The sequence below is a fragment of the Monodelphis domestica genome, chromosome 3, assembly GCF_027887165.1.
Source record: "Monodelphis domestica isolate mMonDom1 chromosome 3, mMonDom1.pri, whole genome shotgun sequence".
Lineage (NCBI taxonomy): Eukaryota > Metazoa > Chordata > Mammalia > Didelphimorphia > Didelphidae > Monodelphis > Monodelphis domestica.
In genome coordinates this window covers 167,879,407-167,900,344 of record NC_077229.1, presented here as the reverse complement: position 1 = coordinate 167,900,344, position 20,938 = coordinate 167,879,407, and the positions used below count along the sequence as shown (strand labels likewise).

At 32.7% G+C, this 20,938-nt stretch overlaps 1 protein-coding gene across 5 annotated transcripts in view; it reads right to left on the bottom strand.

Moving 5' to 3' along the window:
• Positions 1–1,998: 1,998 nt before the first annotated feature.
• Positions 1,999–20,938, bottom strand: part of UBR5 (ubiquitin protein ligase E3 component n-recognin 5) — a 185,300-nt gene continuing 166,360 nt past the window's right edge. For all 5 annotated transcript variants that reach the window (XM_056823240.1, XM_056823244.1, XM_056823241.1 and 2 more), the window contains 13 exons: positions 20,800–20,898; positions 19,844–20,087; positions 17,703–17,814; positions 16,892–17,036; positions 15,953–16,083; positions 15,356–15,416; positions 14,277–14,452; positions 13,897–13,981; positions 11,680–11,835; positions 11,299–11,412; positions 9,146–9,290; positions 7,115–7,200; positions 1,999–2,625 (listed from right to left, as the gene is read on the bottom strand). In XM_056823240.1, coding sequence (XP_056679218.1) covers positions 2,413–2,625; positions 7,115–7,200; positions 9,146–9,290; positions 11,299–11,412; positions 11,680–11,835; positions 13,897–13,981; positions 14,277–14,452; positions 15,356–15,416; positions 15,953–16,083; positions 16,892–17,036; positions 17,703–17,814; positions 19,844–20,087; positions 20,800–20,898 — 1,767 coding nt within the window. In that variant the 3' untranslated portion in view covers positions 1,999–2,412. The remainder of the gene's footprint in view (positions 2,626–7,114; positions 7,201–9,145; positions 9,291–11,298; positions 11,413–11,679; positions 11,836–13,896; positions 13,982–14,276; positions 14,453–15,355; positions 15,417–15,952; positions 16,084–16,891; positions 17,037–17,702; positions 17,815–19,843; positions 20,088–20,799; positions 20,899–20,938) is intronic.

The following is a 20,938-nucleotide window of genomic DNA, read 5'->3' as shown; positions in this document are numbered from 1 at the left end:
GATTGGATGTTATATATATTTTATACTCCCTAGGATAGAATATTAGTAGAAGAGACCAATGGTAGGGTCCTTATAAATTGATAAATTATATCTCACAGTGTAATAAGATAAAAAAGAGCAATAGAGATCATAGCTTTAAAATGTAACATTAGAAATTCCAGCCTCTAATAAAAAATAAAACAAACCTCCACATTTTTTTAAACTTTTAAAGGAGAGGCAATCTAAAGAACTGCCCCAAATATAGAAGATAAAGTAAAAATCTGATATTACTTTAGCACTTTTACAATGCTATGGAGTACAGAAGGTTTGGCTATTTCTAAAACAAGCCATCTGTTATGCAAACCTGTCCCAATAAGATGTTATTTTGATAACCTACCATTTTAAAGAAGGTAGTAGTGCCTTATTTTAAAACTTAATAAAATGTGACCCAAAGAAATTTCATTTTACATGTCTGAATATTAAGAATTTTCACACTTCATTTAAATTAATCTACTTTAGTTATTAGAAATATTTTGATAAAAACTATTGAAAAGAAAGATTTGATAGCTATTATGGGTTATTTTAAATGTTTTTCATTCATTTGAGATTTTAAAGTCCAGGTTCACATTTGAGAGTTATAAAAGCAAATCTAATCTCATAATTTTATCAGCAAATTCTAGTGAAAGTTTCTATCAAACTGCTTACCACCCTACTCTTAGTACAAATTACAAAGAAATAAATGTCCCATTTGTCAAATGACCCTGTACCAACTTTTATAAAAATAAACACAGTATATCATAAACATCTCCAGTAAACTATTTGGTAACTATACATTTAGCAATCAAGTGCCATGAAGTTGCAAGAAAAGTATGGTAAATATCAACCTGAAGCATGTCATATTATTTTGCAAAGGAGGCAAAAAATAGATCTTCTCTCTCCTTATAACAAGTAAAATGACTCTTTTGCATCATATGCATTATATTCCTACTTGGAAGCAGTGAAGGAAAAAAAACCCCAGCTCCTACAGCAAATTATATGAAAATATTGAAATTACAAGAACTTAAGAAATGTTCATCTCAACTTCTAAATTTTCAACCATGAAAAACAAACAAAAAACATTCTTCTTAAACTGCATACATTAAAAAAAAAGTGTTTCTACTTAAAAGTCTTTAGTGAATGAATGTACAAAATGATTGACAAGACATCAATTTCTCATAAGGGCCAGAAATAAATGCCCTCTGAAAATGCATTTTTTAAAATGAACGGGCTTGTTTGGCCTGTGCCATTCAGGATTCTCTGCTAACTGTAAAATGTAGACTGAATTACTTCTGTTTCTTTATAATCCATATACATATAAACTTTTAAAAGTTCTCAAAATCAGATTTTTGTTAAGCTCATAACTGTGTCTGGTGTATTGTTGTTAGTTTAAAAATATACAGGTTATATAAATAAAAACTAATGTTTCTTCAATATGACTTTGACATTTCTTCTGTAATTTCTTTATTTAAAAAAGTAAATGTAACAAGATACTTAAAAAAGGCTAGATACAAAAGTAGTTAAGCTGCTCACGAACATTAAAATTTTCCAAAATGTATCTTCAATAATCATGATCTTATAAAACATTTTACAGTTATCAGAAAGTGCCCAGGCTGAGTTTACATAACTGAAACACCTTAGTACAAATGTCTAATTAGAACTGAAATGGAGTAAACTCCTGACTGACTGCCCATTGAAATAGGGATACAAAAAAAAAATGTTGATTGTGATATAAAATATTGTGCATTGGCCCCACTTTATGTACATAAAAAAATTTCACTCAAATGAACAAATTACATGCAAAATATTCGTGATATTTCACCTAATGTCCTAGAGCTCAATGCAACCAAAACAAACCGCAATGAAAGTGGTTTCATAGGTAAGTGATTTCAACTCCAAGATCTGAATGTCAAGAACTTTTTACAAGTTCAATATACATGATACACAACTGCAGCCAACCACAAATTAAACACCATAAAAAAGTTAAAAGGAAAACACAGAACATACTTAATTTTTTATTTTGAAATTCCCTACTCCCTCTATACAAGAACCTTTGCTGAAACACTTTCCACAAAGGCAGCAGTGAATTTTCAGAACATTTTACATTTTTTTCCCCTCAGCAAAAAGATAAATCACAGTGTGAATTATATTGTTCTGCTGTCATCTTTGGCTGGGGTTAGGCCAAGAAGTTATTGACTAGCAAACAGTTACAGTCAAATATTGCTAGTGCTTCTTAGACCTATAGGTTACAAACTTGGTATAGGAATGTTTGCATTTAATCATTAAAGTACCACCAGGGGCATGACAGCATTAACTTTCATAAACTTTTATAGACAAATGGAAAAATCTACAAAACTTAGCTAGTAATATTACACAGCAATACACACTTTTTATACTCTACACAAAACCAAAATTCTTGGTCTTAATGGCGAGTAACAATTTCTGTTTTAGAATCTGTTTAGAGGAATAAAGTGGGACGTAAAGTCGAGATATGCAAGTGTTTGCTGTAGGAAGGTGTTGGTCATCTGGTGGTCTTATTGTGATTGATGGCATAGGCTGAAATCCCTCTTCACTGGCAGGCAATGATGGGCTTGATGTCCAAAAGTAAACCTAAATAAAAATAAAACTACTATTATACTTTCTCATCTTGCCATATTTAAAAATTATTCTTCATTTTTAGAACATTTATTGTTTTCTTATAATTCTTTCACATTAAAAATACATTTTAAACTTAATACATTTAAACATATTCAAGGTGGTGATAATATTGCCTGACTCAAAGAGTTTCCCTTTACTTAAAAAATTAATATAGTAGAAATGTTCTGAACTAGTTAACAAATGACAAACACACTAAGAAAGGGTTCTTCTCTCAAGAAGGAAAGTTGGTAGGGCATTCTCAGATAGTCTTATAATGTTACTTTGCTATGTTCTCATTTAGCTGAATCTATAATCAATGACAATTCCTTTTCCCCATTTGGCTGCTAGAACTGGTTAAATAATACAACTTTCTCTTCATTTGTTCTCTACTAATAGTACCATGGTTTATTCAGTGAAATTCAGCCCACTTGTGGGCATATAGCCCAGGAAGGTTGATGACCTCCCCCCAAAAGATTTCTCACACACCAAAATAAACATTTTGCATTTTATATTTTATAGTAGAAAAGACCTACTAGAAAATAGATAATTATTGAATTAAAGTAAAGAACACAGTGTGGCTTGGGAATAAGATATAGAATTGCAGTGCCATATTAAATGATAAAAGTACAGGTATATTTGTCTGAAATGATGCCAACCGAAAGGGGCAAAACCAAGAAAACAATAGTATCAATGGAAAAGAAAAACAAGCATAGAATACGGTGGAGGTGAGAATATTAAAGATAATATCGTTTTCTAATACATTTATTGGTTTTGCGCCACCCCCCCCCCCCCCCGCCATCTTTTTAAATTCTGTTTATAAGAGATGGTTCTCTAGGATGACTGGAGGAAGGGAAGCTAAAATTAAGAGTGCTGTGAAATGATAAAAAACTTGGTACCAAGAAGAGATATGGTATTAATAAAAAATTTTTAGAGTTTGAATATGGTATATTATATGTAAGTTAATAATGTAACCACACTGTTTGCTGGTATTGAGAGAATATCTGTAATATATGATTACCACATAATTGTTTTTACCAAATGCAGTTATATGACTGGAGAAAATAACATTCAGTTGATGTTCAACAAATATTAACTTTCACCAGACTTTTGCTAAAATTATAAACAACTGAATCATACTGATGAACATAAAAAACATTTCCCCAGAGAAACCCAGTTATGTATAAGTAAATTTCTGAAAATGAATCATCCTTGAAAGTTGGTTCAGTGTCTCTTATGTTTTAAGAAAAGCTTTTTTGATTCAATGAATTTCTATAGGATAGAATTTAAAATTAGGAAAGGGGGTGTGTACTCACTCCCTTGAACTAACTAGGAAATTCATATAGACTCAATTCTGCTTCTTCCAAACCTAATTAGGGATCAAGTCAAGAAGCAAAGCTGCTATAGGTAAACTAGTTTGAATGATAAAAGAGGATCAGAGTAGACATCTGTTCCTTGTTTTAAAAAAAAAAAGTATTGCTGGGCAAAAAACTACAAGGTGAATTGACAAAAATGATGTGAAAGTACATGGTCAGCCAAAATGAATTTATAACTAGGAACAGTATTTATGATAAAAAAGCAGCCTGAGCAAGGAGAAAGCAAAAGAAGAGAAGAGTTACAACCATGAAATATACTTAAAACTGGAAACTACAGCTGTCTTACTTAGGGGAGTCATGTATTTTATTTATATGTTATTTAATTTCTCTGGAATTGAAGATAGGATATTATTCTAACATCAAGTTCAAGTTCATCAGTCACAAATGAGAACAGTGAAATGCACAGAAGTTAAAAATGACACCTAATTTATAGAGACAAATCCAAGGTCCCTAAACTACTACTACATTATGATGTGTGCCAACTGGAAAGGGTTTATTTAAGTAACTAGCTGAAGCTTCGAATTTATTTCAGAAAAGGGCAAAAGACAGTGGAAGGAGGGAAGGGAAGAGGGGAAAAAGACAAAATTATGCAACCACAGAGAAGGGGGGAGGGGGGGAAGAGCGGAATGACAAAGAATTGTTAGTTGTTTCCAAGATGCCATGCCCTACTTCTATGACCTTTTCTCTTTATCCCTTAGTAAAATGTTCGTTTTTAAGCACTAGAGGGTGTTTTCTCCATAGGAGAAAAGGTTTTTTTATTTGCCATACTTAGAGCTTAAGCATAGTTCTTCCTGAAGGTGTGCATAAGTTCTAAGAGTTATGACCTGAATGGTTTGGGTAGGAACTGCAAGGTTCCCACATTAAAGGCTAAGGGATTACATTGAAGAGACTCAATGTTGTTGGAGCTAGGGAATAGATATCCAATAACATATCCAATTGCTGATCATTCCCATTTCTGTTGGTAAGTTTCTTTGGTTTAAGGGCTACTAAAAAAGACTTTAGCCACTTAGAGGAAGAACTATAATCTTGAGGTATTTCTGACTTCAGAAGACAGGGATAAAAATGTGACCTAATCCCTACTAAGGACAAGAATTTAGATAAAATATCCTACAGAAAGGACGTAGGCTATGGGTTGGAAGTGAAAATATAGACACAGTTCTCTTGTTGATAAAATCATGGTTTTCTTTGCTCGTGTATTTTTCCTGTGTGTGGAATGACCAGAGATGAGGGGAGAATCTTTCTACTAAAATCTGTTGAAATTTCACCCTTCCATGATCAACTTAGTTATCTATCAGCAATTCCAAAAAGTTTTTCCCTCAAATTTGTTTGCTAAAAGTGAATAGGATATCATCTCAATAAATATATTTACATGAAGCATAGCAAACAGTTCTACTTTGGCTAGAATTTAATAAAATAATAGAGATGAAGCTAAGCAACTTTATAGTTATGCCAGCTACTGGCACACTCAAATAATTATGACATAAAAAAGTAACTAATATAAATTTTTGAGGGGCTTTCTGGGACAAAGTCTTTGGTTAGTTGTTCACATATTTATAATAGTTTGATGTTGAGAAAGTGCATTCTACACAAAACGCAGCGAGGCAGATAGTGCTAACAGTATCACTATCCACTTTTTCAGATAAAGAAACATATTCCAAATGGCCAAGTGACTTGCCCATTGGAATTGGGGTTTTATTTCAGGTCTCCTGGTCATAGTTCTGATGATAAAGAGTAGTATACATTTTTAAGGGTTCAAGATTTGGAAGGTGAGGGATTGTTTAAGGATCCAGCTATAAGGATCAAAAGCCTTTGAAACCTTGGGCCAACAAAGGGGAAAAAAGGAGGGGAGGTAGCTGGGGAAGAAAGACAATAATGGCCCTAATCCAGAGTTGGAATGAATCAAAATGAAGAACTGGCTCTATGTTCCTTTTCAAATGGCATGTGAGAATGAACTCTGTCACAATTTAAGCAATATCAAATGTTAGCAGTGGTGTGTTTTTCTTGTTAATTTCTATAAGAATAAGAATCCATTGGAAAGAAATGGATGAAGTTTAGTATTGGGGAAAAGTTTCAAAAAAATTGATTAAAAACTTTAAAAAGTTTTTGTATAAGGGCAAGGACACTACTTTCCACAATTTGGGTTCATACTCAAATAATCAATTATATAATTATAATCAGGCTTTGACCTTGTGATAAACTCTAGTAGGCATAGACTCCAAAGAAGTTCAAGATCTTGAAGGCCTTATATATCCATTAACATACATATATTAACCTATTAAGTTTCAAGCTCTATAAGTAAAAGAGAAAAAAAAAGACTCATTCTGTAAGGAGAAATACTAAGAGTTGGGATGGGTGGAGATCAAGAAAGTCTCCATGTAATTTGTGGAACTTGAACTAAGCTGTAAAACTACAGCAATCTATCCAATGGGAAGGGTACACATGTTAAACATACTCATTTTGGAAAAAAAAAAAGATTAAATTGAAATAGGGAAAGGGAGGCCTACCATTTTCTACAATGTCCTATCTTTTGTTTTTAACCTTAGTAATGACCATTTTAAATGAGTAGAGGAGGCTTGATTTTCATTGCTATCACCAGTGCATAGCACAAATATGTTTTATATATAGGTGTTTAATTAAGGTCACTTTATTTCTTGTTTATAAACCATAACCCTAATCGCATTTAACCAGTTCTGAAAATACATCAAAACACACACACTCACACACACATTCTCTCTCCCTCCCTCCCCCTCCCCCTCCCCCTCCCCTCCCCCTCTCCCTCTCCCTCTCCCTCGGATCAGTACTGTTTTCCTATATTAAGGAAAATATATTAGTTAAGAAAAAAGTCAAGTATCAAGGCTTATAAATGCTTCAGAAGTCCATGAGCAGTCTGTGGGATGTATTATGGAAAAATTTATCAAACAATTGTTTTTGACCCCTTTTTAGGAAATTCCTCTCAAAGAAAGATGATTGACATTTTGGTTATCTAGTCTTTGTTACTGAGTTTCTAGATTCCAGCAGATTTTATTACTAAACTAAAATCTTCCCTTAAATTTCCTTGTAAATATTTCTAAGATAAATATTGGACTTACAAGGTCTTGCCGTTCTGTCATACTCATCTTCTCTACTATTGACCAAAACCACCGCTTGAACTGCAAGAGCTTCTCAGCATTTTCTCCTAAGAAAAAAAGGACTTAAATTCAAACTTCTAGAAAGGATATATTTAGAATACTGTATAATTTCTTTTAATAGAGACACATTTGACAGTGAAAAGTACATGATGCTATGCAATTTTAGATATGCTATCCTTATAAAAGCTTTAGACAAGCCAGTATCTGACAAGCATTTTGAAAAACAATGATTCTACTGAAATGAAACAATAAATCTCATCTCAGTTCCTAACTGCTACAACTTATTCAGGGGAACTTATGTATTTGCTTTTGCTTCAGGTCAGTCTATAAGTTTTGATGTACCAAGTATTAGTAGTGATGCTATAAAATATCACAAGAGTGTTTTGTTGCAATGACAATAATTATCAACTATTAAGATAGTTAATCTGCTTTCATTGTCCTTGTCCCAATTCTCCTTTATGAAAAATGGGGAGGACAGAGAGAAGGGGAGATCACTGTCATGATAGCTACATTAGTGTTAAAAACACAGGTAAAATTCTTTACTTTAATAGGCAAAACTGTATTTCTTGATTTGCTTGCATAAAAAATTGCAATATTGTTAAACAAAATATTCTCATGTGTAGAACCCAGAAATATTCAGCAGTGTATTAGAAAAGGAAAAATAAGTGCCATTAAACCAGTAGGAAAATGGAGATGTGCACTGCAATTATCACCTTGTTCTTCCTGTTTACTGATCTGCATCTTTTGGGAGGTGCATTAGGAGTTGTATTTAGGTGGCTGGCATGTTGCAGGTGAGGAAGAAAGCTGAAGTAACTATTACTTAATAGGACAAACATGAAAAAAAAATAGAATTCTTTCATTACTTTATGAGACAGAGGGATCAAACTCATGGCAAATGTGTCCTACAAAAACTCTCCAAGCAGAGTCTAAACCAGATTAAAGTGTAACAGGGGAAATGTTTGGCAGAAAAAGAGAGAAAAAAATACAATAGATAATGTTAATACATTACAATAATGATCAAGCTTTATAAGTGAATATGTAGAGGGTCAGGATCTGTTTCTATTTGAATCTGACACCACTGACATAAAAAGAAATGGAAAAGATAGCATTTGCTATAGAAAATATTTTCTATGTACTATACTAGTTTTTACTATAATGAGGTTCTATGTGCATTCATGCTAATACAAATAAATATTAGAAACTTTGCCATGAGTTGTACTTTTAAAATAAAAGGTAAGGTATATCTTACATATAAAAATACAGTGTAAGGGAAGATATGGCTAGAGACTGGAAAAAAACCTAACTTTCAAACAAATACATGGTTATTTAATTCCATTATACATAATAAAAGCAGGGTGGCATATAGTGGAAAGAGGGCTGTATACTCAATCATAATTACCTCTGGTTAAGTGTCCTACTTCTGACACTTACTGGTTGTTAAGACTCTGAGAAAGTCATTGTTAAATGACTTAAGAGTCCCCAGATAACTCTGTAAAACTCTATAAAGTTGTAAAGCAGGATCCTATCAGCTTTTATACAGTTTTCTCATTACAAGTTCCCTAAAGAAATGAAATCATGTTGGGCCCAAAATGGGACCAAACACATTTTTAGACAGAAGAAATAGCAGGGCTTTATAGCTCTTGAAGATCTGGTAAGATTGGCATTTCTTTTAGCTTATAATAATTTATGCCTTCCTGATCATATGTATGAACTACCTGAAAACAGGAACAAAGTCTTATAAGCAAAAAGTGCAGAAGATTTTGAGTCAAAATATTTTATGGCTCAAGATTCAGGTCACCAAGAACAAAACCCCTTAATTTAACAGATGAGAAAACTAAAGTTAAAAATCACACAGCTGTAAAATAGATGTACTCTGGGTTGAAAACACATCTTTTAATTAATTTCTCAAAAAGGCAGGCAGTTACTAAAAGCCAAATGACCGCCTAAATTAGCAACAATATGTCATTTCTTAAAGAAGATAAAATTCCATACCTGATTCATCATTGAAAGAAGTGAAGCTGATCAACATTTGCACATTTACTTCACCACAACCATTTACCAAAAGTCTGAAATCTTCTGCTGTTAAATCTTCTAATGAATTCTTTGGAAGGACATCCAACAGGCCTTTCCTCATTGCCTATGGAAAAAAAAGTTATTTCATTCTCTTCCATTCTGTATACTATTATCTATTATTAATTAAGCAGAGATGTGCTTTAAGTTAAAAAAAAAAAGACAATTTTAAAGCCAAGTAGTGCTATGAACATCTTGTCTAGTAAATTAAATTAGATTTAAAAGTCCAAAGTGATGCAACTGAAAGGTCAATTAGACAAGGGCAGAAAAAAAAGGTAGCTCAAATTAATAAACAGCCGTTAACAAGCAATAAAATAAATAGGAATGACACTTCAAACCATTATACTATGCTAGGTTGCTTAAGATTGAGCAAGACATAGTTCTGTGAACTAGGAAATTTAGAATGTAGTGGTAGTAATGTAGTATCTACAATAATAATTATATTGTAAAACTAAATATAAATGTGAATAAACTGCTGTGCAAATCAGAGGAAAGAAAATAAGTTTTTATATAGTACTTGTTACATAAGGCATTTTCTAGAAATATGATGTCAGATGATCCACACAATAGCCATGGGAGGTAGATGCAATTATTATCCCCATTTTCAGTTGAGGAAATTGAGGCTGAAGTTAAGTGAGTTTGTCCAGCATCACATAACTTCTAAGTGTCTGGGCTCACATGAAGTCTTCCTTACTGCGGGGTCAGTGCTCTATCTACTTTGTCACTCACTACTTGCCTTTAAAGAAATCTGATTCTGGGATATCAGAAAAGATTTCAAAATAGAGGAAACAGAATTTAAGGTAAGAATTATTAAAATGGAAGACAAATGGCAGAAGGAAATAGTATGAAGAAATAGGAATAAATAGCTAGCCTAAAACCTCAAACTTTTCAAGTTTACAAAGCTTAAGATATGAATATTAGCATCACAATCCTAGGGGAAGTAGTATTATTCTCAGGTTACAGATGAGAAAACAGGCTCAGAAAAGTTGAATGACTTGCCCCAGACACTAGTGTCAGCAGCAAGATTCAAATTTATGTCAATGAAAAGAGGACCTCAAGAGAAAGGCTGGTGGAGTCAAGTATTAGGTCATGTTGACATAGCCATGATTTTTAAATGAATAAAAAATGTGCTTGAAAATCAAAAAAAGGAATGCCTCTTTGCACTACAGACATTTATCACTTTGCTAAGGTGAATATTTGCCCAAGTATATGGACCAGAGAGAGGGGCAGAAGGGGGCTGTGCATCCATGGAAGGACAGGGGCTACCACACAAGAAGAGGAACACAGAGGAGTCAGGAACAGACACAGGAGTCAGGAACAGACACGTGGTACTTAGTGCAGATGAACAGCAGACAGATACACAAAGGCTGGACATATGGGTGGCTGAGGAAGGAGGTTTTAGGTCAAGCCCCTGATATAGCAGTGGCGATGGCGTCTCTCAAGATCTCTCTGTGTGACTATTCTGCTTTCACTTGGAGGGTTGTTTTTGAAAAAGTTTTTTGTGGGGTCAGGAGGTGGGAAGTTGTGGTACATCAAGCCAAGAAGCAGGAGTGGAAAGAGAAAACACAGTATTGTACAGTAGAATTAACACATCTTTATGGAATACAGGTTTCTTTCTGAATGCCTTATGTAAAGTTTAATTTGCATAATGTAAATTTATATAAAGCAAGAACCATCTACATTAAAATATTTGTGTTTAGAAGTAAAGACAAAAACAGTTGCGTACATGCAAAGAGTTCAGCATAGTTAAGTCAGAAAGCCAAATGATGACATGATTCCCCTATTTGATTACACAAAGGTTATCTACTGACAACAGCAGTCAGATAAAAAGAAAAAAGTTAAACAAGAAATGTGTGCCACTAAACTCTACTAGGTCTCTCTCAGATTTGAAACAGCTTGTGGGTCTTTTCTCTCCTTTGTTTCTTATTCTCAGGAATTAGGTAGTCTTTCTATTCAGCCTTGTATTACAGCTGTACTAAACATAAACACCAAATATATACTAAATACAAGAAGACTTGGGGTTTTAAACCTCAAGAATATTAGACTACAACAATAAATTCTAAGAAAATACTTACATGTAGAGGCTGTTCAGCAACTACCAACATTCTGTGTTCAGCATATTTCCGTACATACTCATATACATTCTGAGGGGTGACGGGTATATTTACACCATTAGGAATTAGTTCAACCTATACAAAATGAAGATGTATCATTTTGTTTTTAAAATGGGAACCAAAAAGCAGCAAATTTGATGTAAAGATAACAGTTCTTAAAAATTAAAGTCAGATTAAAGTCTAAAAATAATTCAATAGTCAAGGTACATTTAAAAACCTATACTGCAATCATATTTATTATTTATTTCTAGTTCCTTTCATTAAACCATTAATATTTATATAAATAACAGCATACTTTTAATATACTGCAGATGGAATTCTAAAACTTGGAATTTTACTTACCTGTCCTCCACCCTCTTCTTTGCACAGGTCTATTGCAAATGCCAAATCCATTGCTGCGAAAACAGCATCGGCATCTGTACTCTGTGAGGCGAGGATAAGTTGCCGCAAACTCTCATACATAACAGGATCAAAAAATGCAAAATCGTGCCAATTAACCTAATAAAAAATATTTTTAAATGTTATTACAAAAAAATCCATATTACTACATGAAATTACTCATACTGTTGTTTACAGCAAATAACCCAGGCCAAAACAAAACAAAACTGAAAGAAATATCATCCTAGATGGTAACAATTTTGCTCTGGAGAGGCAAGTTTAATAGATCTAATAGATCTGTTGTTCTGACAATGTACCTCCAGTGTCATGAGACTATAAAATGTTTTTTCAAATAAACTTTTGCATTTTTTATTCTGGGTTTAAGCAAATTAGAAATTTCATTTGTAAGAACAGTCATAAGCATTCTGAAGCACCGAATCTATTTTCATACATTTATACAGTATAATACAGTAGACTGAATAAACTTCTAGCATTTCTTTCATTTGAATAGTGGTATATTAACATAGACAGGAAAGAATCAAACATATGTGAGGGGAAAATGCAATGAACTGGAAGATATAAGTGTCAGCCACACTACTTGCTAGCAGCATACCTTTGGAAAGCTCACCTTAGGCTTTTTGGAACTTAGCGATCTATGATCTTTAAGATCCCTTTATCCGTTACTAAAATATCTTTATTACACTATTGGGGGACCACTATATCTATTGCTGGATTTGGTTGATGGAATGGTTGCTTGTCCTGAACTAATTTTCTCTTATTTTTAGTTAAAAAGTCTGGCTCTTGGAGAAGAGAGAAGGGGGAGGGGATTTTAGGAAATGGTGATATAAAAGCAAAAGATATCAGTAAAATTTATTTTTAAAAGGTTAATACAGCAAAATGGTAACTAGTGTATCAATCAATAAGCATTTATTAAGCTCTTGTTATGTTCCAGGCACAGATGATGCAGTCATTAACAATACTATCCTGATTTGGGGTTCTTAATAATAAGCTCCCTGAACCATTCTATGCCCAGATACTAAACTGATATTTCTAAACCAAATGGTCTTCCTAACTCAAGAACTTTCCATGGTTTTTTATCCTCCAGGATAAAATAAAATTCCTCTAACATTTAAAATCCATTCCAAGATGAATCCAATCTACTTTTCAGACTGCTCTTATCATGTACCATTCTAGCTAAACTGAACATGATATTCTGTTATCTCTTACCTCTCTAACTTTATATAGATTGGCTTCTTCTCTCTTCCCCCATTTAGAGTGTCTTCTCATATTACCTATACTTTTAAGAATCCCAAATTCTCTTTCAAGCTTATTCAAGTATTCTACTTAATCAGACCTTTCTTGACCACTTTCCTTCCCCCAATAGTTAATGACTGAGCCTACTATTCCTATAATTTAAAATTGCTTGTATTTATGTCTTTTTCCTATCTCCACCCCCTAGAATATAAGCCCTTTAAGAAGGAGGACAGTTTCTTTTTGTCTTGGTACCTACAACAGGGTCTGGTCCTTAGTCAATACTTAACAAATGCTTGCTGAATTGAAGTATTTAACTGTGGTTAATAAATCCTATAACCTGGTATTATCAAACCGCCACACAATCTGGAATAATATAACAAATGTTGATTATCAACTTACTCATTTTTATAAAGTTTTATTAATAACTTAAAGGGAATCTTATGATATCCTATCATTCCACTTGTGATTCTCATTTTATACAAGCATCTATTAATTTTGCCAGCACAGAAGTATATGAAAACTAATTCTGTATAATAGCATAAAAGTACATTTGATCTTAACATTAAATTGTATACAAAGAAAGATATGCTGATTATTTTAACAAATAAACAATTTTGGTAGAGTGGAAAGATGACTAGATTTGGAATCAGTGAATTCAAGGGGTCAAGACTACCACTTATTATGACTGCAGAAAAAAAAAAAACACATCCTCTCTAAGCTTCTATGTCCTTATCTATAAAAAGAGAATTAAAACAAAAACAAAAACAAAAAAAACCACTACCTACCTTTCAGGATTATTTTAAGGATCAAAAGTAAAATTTATGTAAAGTGCTTTGTGCACTGTAAAGCACAACATAAATGTGATCTTCTATTATCACTATTTTAAAAAAAAACATTAACAAAATCAGGCTACTTAGAATCACTTACTTTTCTACCAAGCAATACTTTAATTACATGCCTATTCAATGTGATAGGACACAGTTCATTCTGTAGCAAGCAGAGTCCAAGGATTCTGAAGATGAAAAATAAGAGGAAATTTAAGAAGCTGCAACTTAAACAATACTGAAGTATGGCATTAACACATACTTAAATAGTCTCTAAATGTGCAACATATTTCATCAGGTTATTTCTAAGGGCTAATTTATATTTAAGACTTGTGATGTAGGTAAAGTGTGTATGCCTGTACTGTATGCATGGCTATCAAAACCAACAGAAATTGATTCTATAACTGAAATGAATGCATATAACTAAATCCATAAGCCAATATTTTTTAAATAATCAAAATATAAGATTGGTTATCATCTTACCTGCCAATATTTCTGAAACAATTTAACCTTGCTTCTGTGTTTTTGCCAGGTCTTGGAGTATAAAAACCTCTTTTTCCAGGCTGGTAAAACAATGGAGCATTATCATCACCATCATCTGTATCATCTAATTCCATATCTACTACACTTCTACTGGAGCCGTGTCGTTTTCGGTTTTCCTAGGGGCAAAGAAATTACAAAGATGATTTGTGAAAGGGCACAGGAACTTTAAATTCATACACATGGTAGAGCTGCAAGTAGTAATAATACCAAAATGATTAAGCATTTGGTTTTGTGTGTTACTGACCACAATGAGCATATAGGAAATATCTCTTATGTTGGGTCTAAATCTAGATAAGATAGTTTATACAAAGTCTAAATCCAAAACCTGTGTCTAGTGATAGAAATTCCTATATATATGGCTCTCAACATATATATAATTTTATAGTCAAGATTTCCATCTACATTTTGTGCAGAAATTACAGAAATAGAGACCCCCATTTACATTACATGAACTTTTAAAAATTATTCCACCAAACAAATTCAGGTTCTTCTAAAGTCATTCCAAATAAAATCCAATTCAGAATTGGCTCAGTGGATTGAGAGCCAGGCTTAGAGATATGGGCGGGGGAAGAAGAGGAGGAGAAGAACCTGTGGGTCCTAACTTAAGCTGTGATAAGCAAACATTATAATCCAATGATTCTTATTTATTATTTCCCTTTCTTCCATTACTCTTATCTCTTTGTACCCTTCTTCATTCATATTTTACCATAGTAATTTCAAATAACAATCTGAGCACCCCCTGGTACACATTCTGTTCTAAAACATAGTCAAGCATCTATAGAACAAATAATGACCCTAACAGTTGAAAGGGGAGAGAGAAAAGAATGAGTTAAGTAAATATCATAAATTTTGGTAAAATGGAAAACGGTGAGAACAAAATAAATTCTACTACTACTATTATTATTATTATTGTTTTAGATATTCACTCAAAGTTTTAAGAAAAGCAACAAAAAGCAACTAACTCAACTTTCTTAAAATTACACTTGTTTTAATTCTGCTTACAAAAAAAGATTTCATACCTGCACCTTTTCTGAAGAGTCTAACAACCCAAGATCCAAGATGCTATCAGCTCCATTTTCCCTGAAGAGAAAACAATAATGATGTATATTACATACAAACAGGAAAAGGAAATAATCAGAACAACAATATAGAATCAATTCTTTGTGAAGCCAGGCCTGAAGAGAATGGAAGAGAATTTGATAGGATGGTAGAAAGGCAATTCAAGTGGAAAGTATAGGGAAAATAAAAAAATCAGTTCTTTGAACAAAATGAGACCCTATTTTCACTGAAAATGTGACAACAAAAAAAAAGGTATTGTAGGAATTTTAATTAAAAAGGAAGCATTTTGATAATTGGAACCATTTCAATACCAAGCAGATGGAGACTTTTGAGGACCTAAAAATAACTGAAAATATTGCAGCAATAAACTGTGAGTTTTAATGTCTGACTGTGAAGTTTATTAAAAAATAAATTTGGGTGGTACTTGAGTGATAAATGATTTAAGAATGGTGCCTTATAATAAAATTTAAAATTTGGTACTAGCGACATATTCTCAATAGAAAGCCTTCAACTAATCTAAACAAGAATTTTTTTCCCCTTCCCACAAATATATTTACCTTCCATGTGCAATAATTAGTTCCATGGCCTCATCTACTCTTGCTCTCAAAGAATCTTCACTTGCTAGTAGAAGCAGCAGCTGAGCAGGGGATAATTCCAATAGCATACCTGTGATTTTACTTGCAAATGCCTATAAGCAACAACAACAAAAAAAGTCTTCCTAAGTCTTCCCTGTTTGGTTATAAAAAATCATTCACAATATACACATATAGCTTTTGTACGAGGTACAAAAGCAATTAACACAGGTCATACAGATCTTAAATGGCAGAGACAGGCTGTCAAACCCAGATCCTTGGCTTCCAAATGAAATAGAATCTGGGTTTACTCACTGTGATTCATATACTTATGATTGTATTTAAGGCTGAACATTTTTTACTGAAATAAATATCTATCTCTCATAACAGAACTATAGCAAAGCCCTACTTCATGAACTGGTCCTCCTCTGGCTAAATTTTCTCTCCTACCCCAACACCTATTTAATTATATGTACATTGAAACAGTGGCTGTGTAATTATATCACAAAGAAATTTCTTTGACATTATCTATACAAAAAATTGGTTTACATTCTTATTTCTTCATTAAGAATACTAATTTGCAAAGTAGTAAGATAACTATGATCTGTAACCTACTGTTAGCTAATTCAATTAGAAAATCATTTGTTGTCAACTGAAACTCACAAATGATTTACCCAGTTAGTCAGAACCATGCTTCTAAATCACTCATTATGAAAGAAGAAAAAACAAGCTGAATAAACAATATAACACGGGTCACATTTTCCATAGCATTTCCATAACTCTACTGTTTGAAAACACAAAATTAGATTACTCTGGGAACACATGAATGGCTGACTTCTTAACAAGGATAGGCATAATTCTAAAGCAAAAAATCTTGGAAACAACCCAGTTAATTACAATTTCACCCACGCATTTTGGTCTTACTGGTTGCATTGCTTGAACCCGGGGATAAAGCCTCTCCCCAAGTGCCTGACGATGTGCTGGAAGAGGATCAGGGTCATCACTAGGATTTCCTTCAGATGCTGGCCTAAAAGGCCTTGTGTCAATGGAAAGCTGTCGCCTAAAATCCCTAAACACCAAAGAAAGGTACTAAAATTATCCAGAGTAATTTTATGTCCTTCTAGTAACAGAATTACAATATAAAATTGCCTAATTCCAATTATAAAAGGTTTAGCAAAATAAATTAACTTTGCTAGATGAAACATTAAGTAACTGCCTAATTACTATATTTATGTTAAATATAATAACTTCAAGAATTAATATTACGAAGTCAATCAAAATGTCCAGAAAAATAGGATCTTGAATAGCATATTAAAAAGTAAAATTTCAATGTAGGAAGGTTAATAATTTGATATGCAAATCCTTTAACTCACATGTGTTTATTAAAGGAGAGCACTATATGGCTAATTTACTTTCAGTTATATACACTGGTATACATTTGAACACCATAAAATTTTATTTCTTTAAAAATATATTCTGACTCATACTTCTCACTAGTTCATAAGTATGAAAAGTTCTTTTTTTTTTAAGCCAATACTTCTGTCTTAGAATCACTAAGGCAGAAGAGTGGTAAGGAATGGAGGTTCAGTGATTTGTCCAGGGTCACATAGCTAGGAAGTGTTCTTGTCACTAGGCCAAGATTTTGATCCACAGAGCCACCTAGCTATCCCCAAAATTCTTGCTGATCAAAATAGTTAAGAGTTCATTATTATAATTCAAAAGACTATTAGCATACCTGTCTCGATCTCTCCGAGAACCTGCTCGCAAACCACTACTCCTCCGCATTTCCCTTTCTCGTTCTCTTTCCCGATCTCTCTCCCCTCTGTTCCTTAATCTTTGCATCAAACCTATGGGAAAAGTAAAGAGCAAGTTTCAATGAGCATTTTTCAAATAATCATTTAAGATCCTGAAAAGTCATAAAGATCTATTTTTGCTAACCCATTAAATCTACTCTAAGAAAGATGTACTAAATAGATCATAGCAATTTCACAACTGTGAAAGGTGGTGTTATGGAAACTTTTCAATGGCAACTCAAATTATCATATGGCACATCTTGCTTAATAAATTAATGTCTCAAGATGTGGCCAAGAACTTTTGTTCACTACAAACCATTTTTTGAACAGGGTGGCAGACTTGGGGGTAATAGATTGTACCCATTTCTTCCCACAAACCTCCCCCCAAAATTCCTTATAAACTGGTGCAACACTTGGCACATCTAATTAATTATAAATATTATTAAGTGCATAATTAATTATGTTTTAAGCACAGACTTATTTATGGTCTTCATCCTATAGTCCCATTTCTTCAACACTTACACTGGAAAAAGATAAGGTATATTTTATAGTCATCACACATTTTGCAATTAGATATCATTTTGTCCAGAATATCATGAAATGTGTCAAAAAGCAAAATCTCACACGTGTTAAAAACTTACTTCTGACCAGGTTTACATTCTTTAAATTAACACAAACAGCCACACTACTTAACATTAATAGTACTATTAACTAATTTTATATCAAGACTATTGTTTTAATGACATTAGATAAAAGTTATTTTCCACTGCTTATTTTGAAACTGGATTGCTTATCAGCTGGAGATTCATTCACAAAATATTTATCAAATACGTACTATATGCAGAATATGGTGAGAAGGGCCTAGATATAAAAAAAAACGAAATAAGCATGATCCCTGCCCTTTTATAGTTTACAATCTGGCAGAATGATACAATATATTCATAAAAACCCATATTACAAAATGGCAAAGTAGTAGTATAAAAGAAAATGTGAAATATCACATAAACCAAGAAAGTGTTATATGAGATCTAAAGAGAAAAAGACCATTTTCATCTATCATGAGATATGAGGAATACAGAAAGGGAAAAGGAGAAGAAATATCATCCAGGAAAGATGACATTTATATAAGTGTTGAAGGATGGACTGTGTTTCAACAAGTATAGATTTTGTGGGTGAGAGGAAGATCAGGAAAAAGGGAAAAAAAGAATATCACTTTTCACTCAGAGGGAAGAAGGTAAACAAAACTATAGAAGGGAATATGGAATAAATTAGAGGAATAGAAAGTAACCCAAACTTGATAAATATAAAGGAGTGTGAAAACAGAATAGAGGAGAGAGGGTAGAGATAATTGCAAAGAAATCTGAATACAAGGAAAATGATGCTAAAACCAGGTAGACAACTGTAAGCCATTTTTAGGAGGTTTTGAAAAATCTCTTTCTATGCCAAATATATGGCAATATGATGAAAATGGCTATTAAAAATTTTAGATTTTAATGCTAGGCCAATTCATTTTCAATAGGGAATTTTTAGAGAACTTGATACAACAAATAATGTATCTGGAAAAACCAAAGATCTAGAATATCAAAGGAAATGATTAAAAGAATTAAGGATTGAAGGGAAAATAGCACTTCTAGATAACAAACAATATGACAAAGCAGCAGTCATCAAAACTTTCCGGTATTGGTTAAAAAAAGGAGAAAGATCAATGAAGGATAATCAGAAATAGTGGAACTCAATAACCCTATGTTTGATGAAGTAGAAAACATAAGGAAAAAACTCCTTATATGATAAAAAAAAACCCATGTTGGAAAAGCTATAAAGTAGTCTGAAATAAATAAGGTATAGATATCTCAAACTACTTAAATGCCACAAAAGTCTACTTTATTTAGCAAGCGAACTTTCTGTTTTATTATACAATACTAAAGCATGTATCACTGCAATTAGTAAGAATGAAAACTACCAAAGGGCAATAGAAAAACCCATGGATGCCCTTCTTTCATATTACCCAAATATTCCTAAGTTTAAACTATTATGTTCTTTTAACTATCAACAAGGAATGGAATTTTCCTTATAGAATACTTACTTGTATGTGTACCTTTGTTGGCATTCTGAATACAATCTAGATTTGGCAGTTTTTCATTTGACAAAAAAGCTTGTGCAATAGCAGTATAGAAACTTCGTGCCACACCACTGCCCTCTCCTGGTTCATCCTTAAACGTAACTTTTACTCTATGTACAGCCATGGGAGTAGTAGCACATCTGCGACCAAAATGATTGTTAAGTTGCCTCATTGTTTGCTGAATTAGAAGATCTCGATCTCTATCAACCTAATGGAATACACAAGAAAGGATTCATTTACTTGATCAAAAAACATTTAATGATAACTTGCTCTAAATAAAATGACTGAAGACATAATTATATGCTTTTTATTAACAATTTAAAATATTTTTATGCATAATTGAAAGCTATCAAAATTCTTAACCTTTCCAAAAATACCTGTCTCAAAGCAATAGTCCTATGTAGAAGTTAATGGCACAGTGGATAGGGCACTGGACCTGGAGTCTGGAAGACCCAAGTGAAAATCTTGTTTCAGACACTTAACCACCAGGGGAAAATCAATTAACTTCTGCTTGCCTCAATGTTTTCAACTATAAAATAGAGATAATAATAGTACTTACTTTGCAGGGTAAAGATCAAATGAAATAATCTTTGTAAAACAGCTTAATGTAGTGCCTGGCACATAGTATATATCATATAAATGTTTATTCCACAATCTTTCCTTCAGGTAATTTAGAACAAAATGATCTCTTCTAAAGTTTCTCATAAGTAGATAATAATGTGCTACTAATAGAATACAATCACATTCATTCAATGCAAGGTCACTGCAAAAAGTGTGAAACTTATACAAAATTTATATTTAAGTATAAAAACAATGCCTTCATATGAAATTAGCTACCAAGTTTCTGGCAACTTTTTCCTTGGAGCTGAACTTTAATAAATATGTACTATAAACTAAAAAAGAAAACACAATACCTTTACCTCTAATGTTAAATCTCTTGATTGCTGATTTCTCAGTTTTTCCATCTCTCTACGGAATTTTGATTCTTTTACTTCAAAACCACCCAATTCAGTAAGGATCTTTAAAAAATTAAAAAATGACAGCATTAGTTTCTGAAAT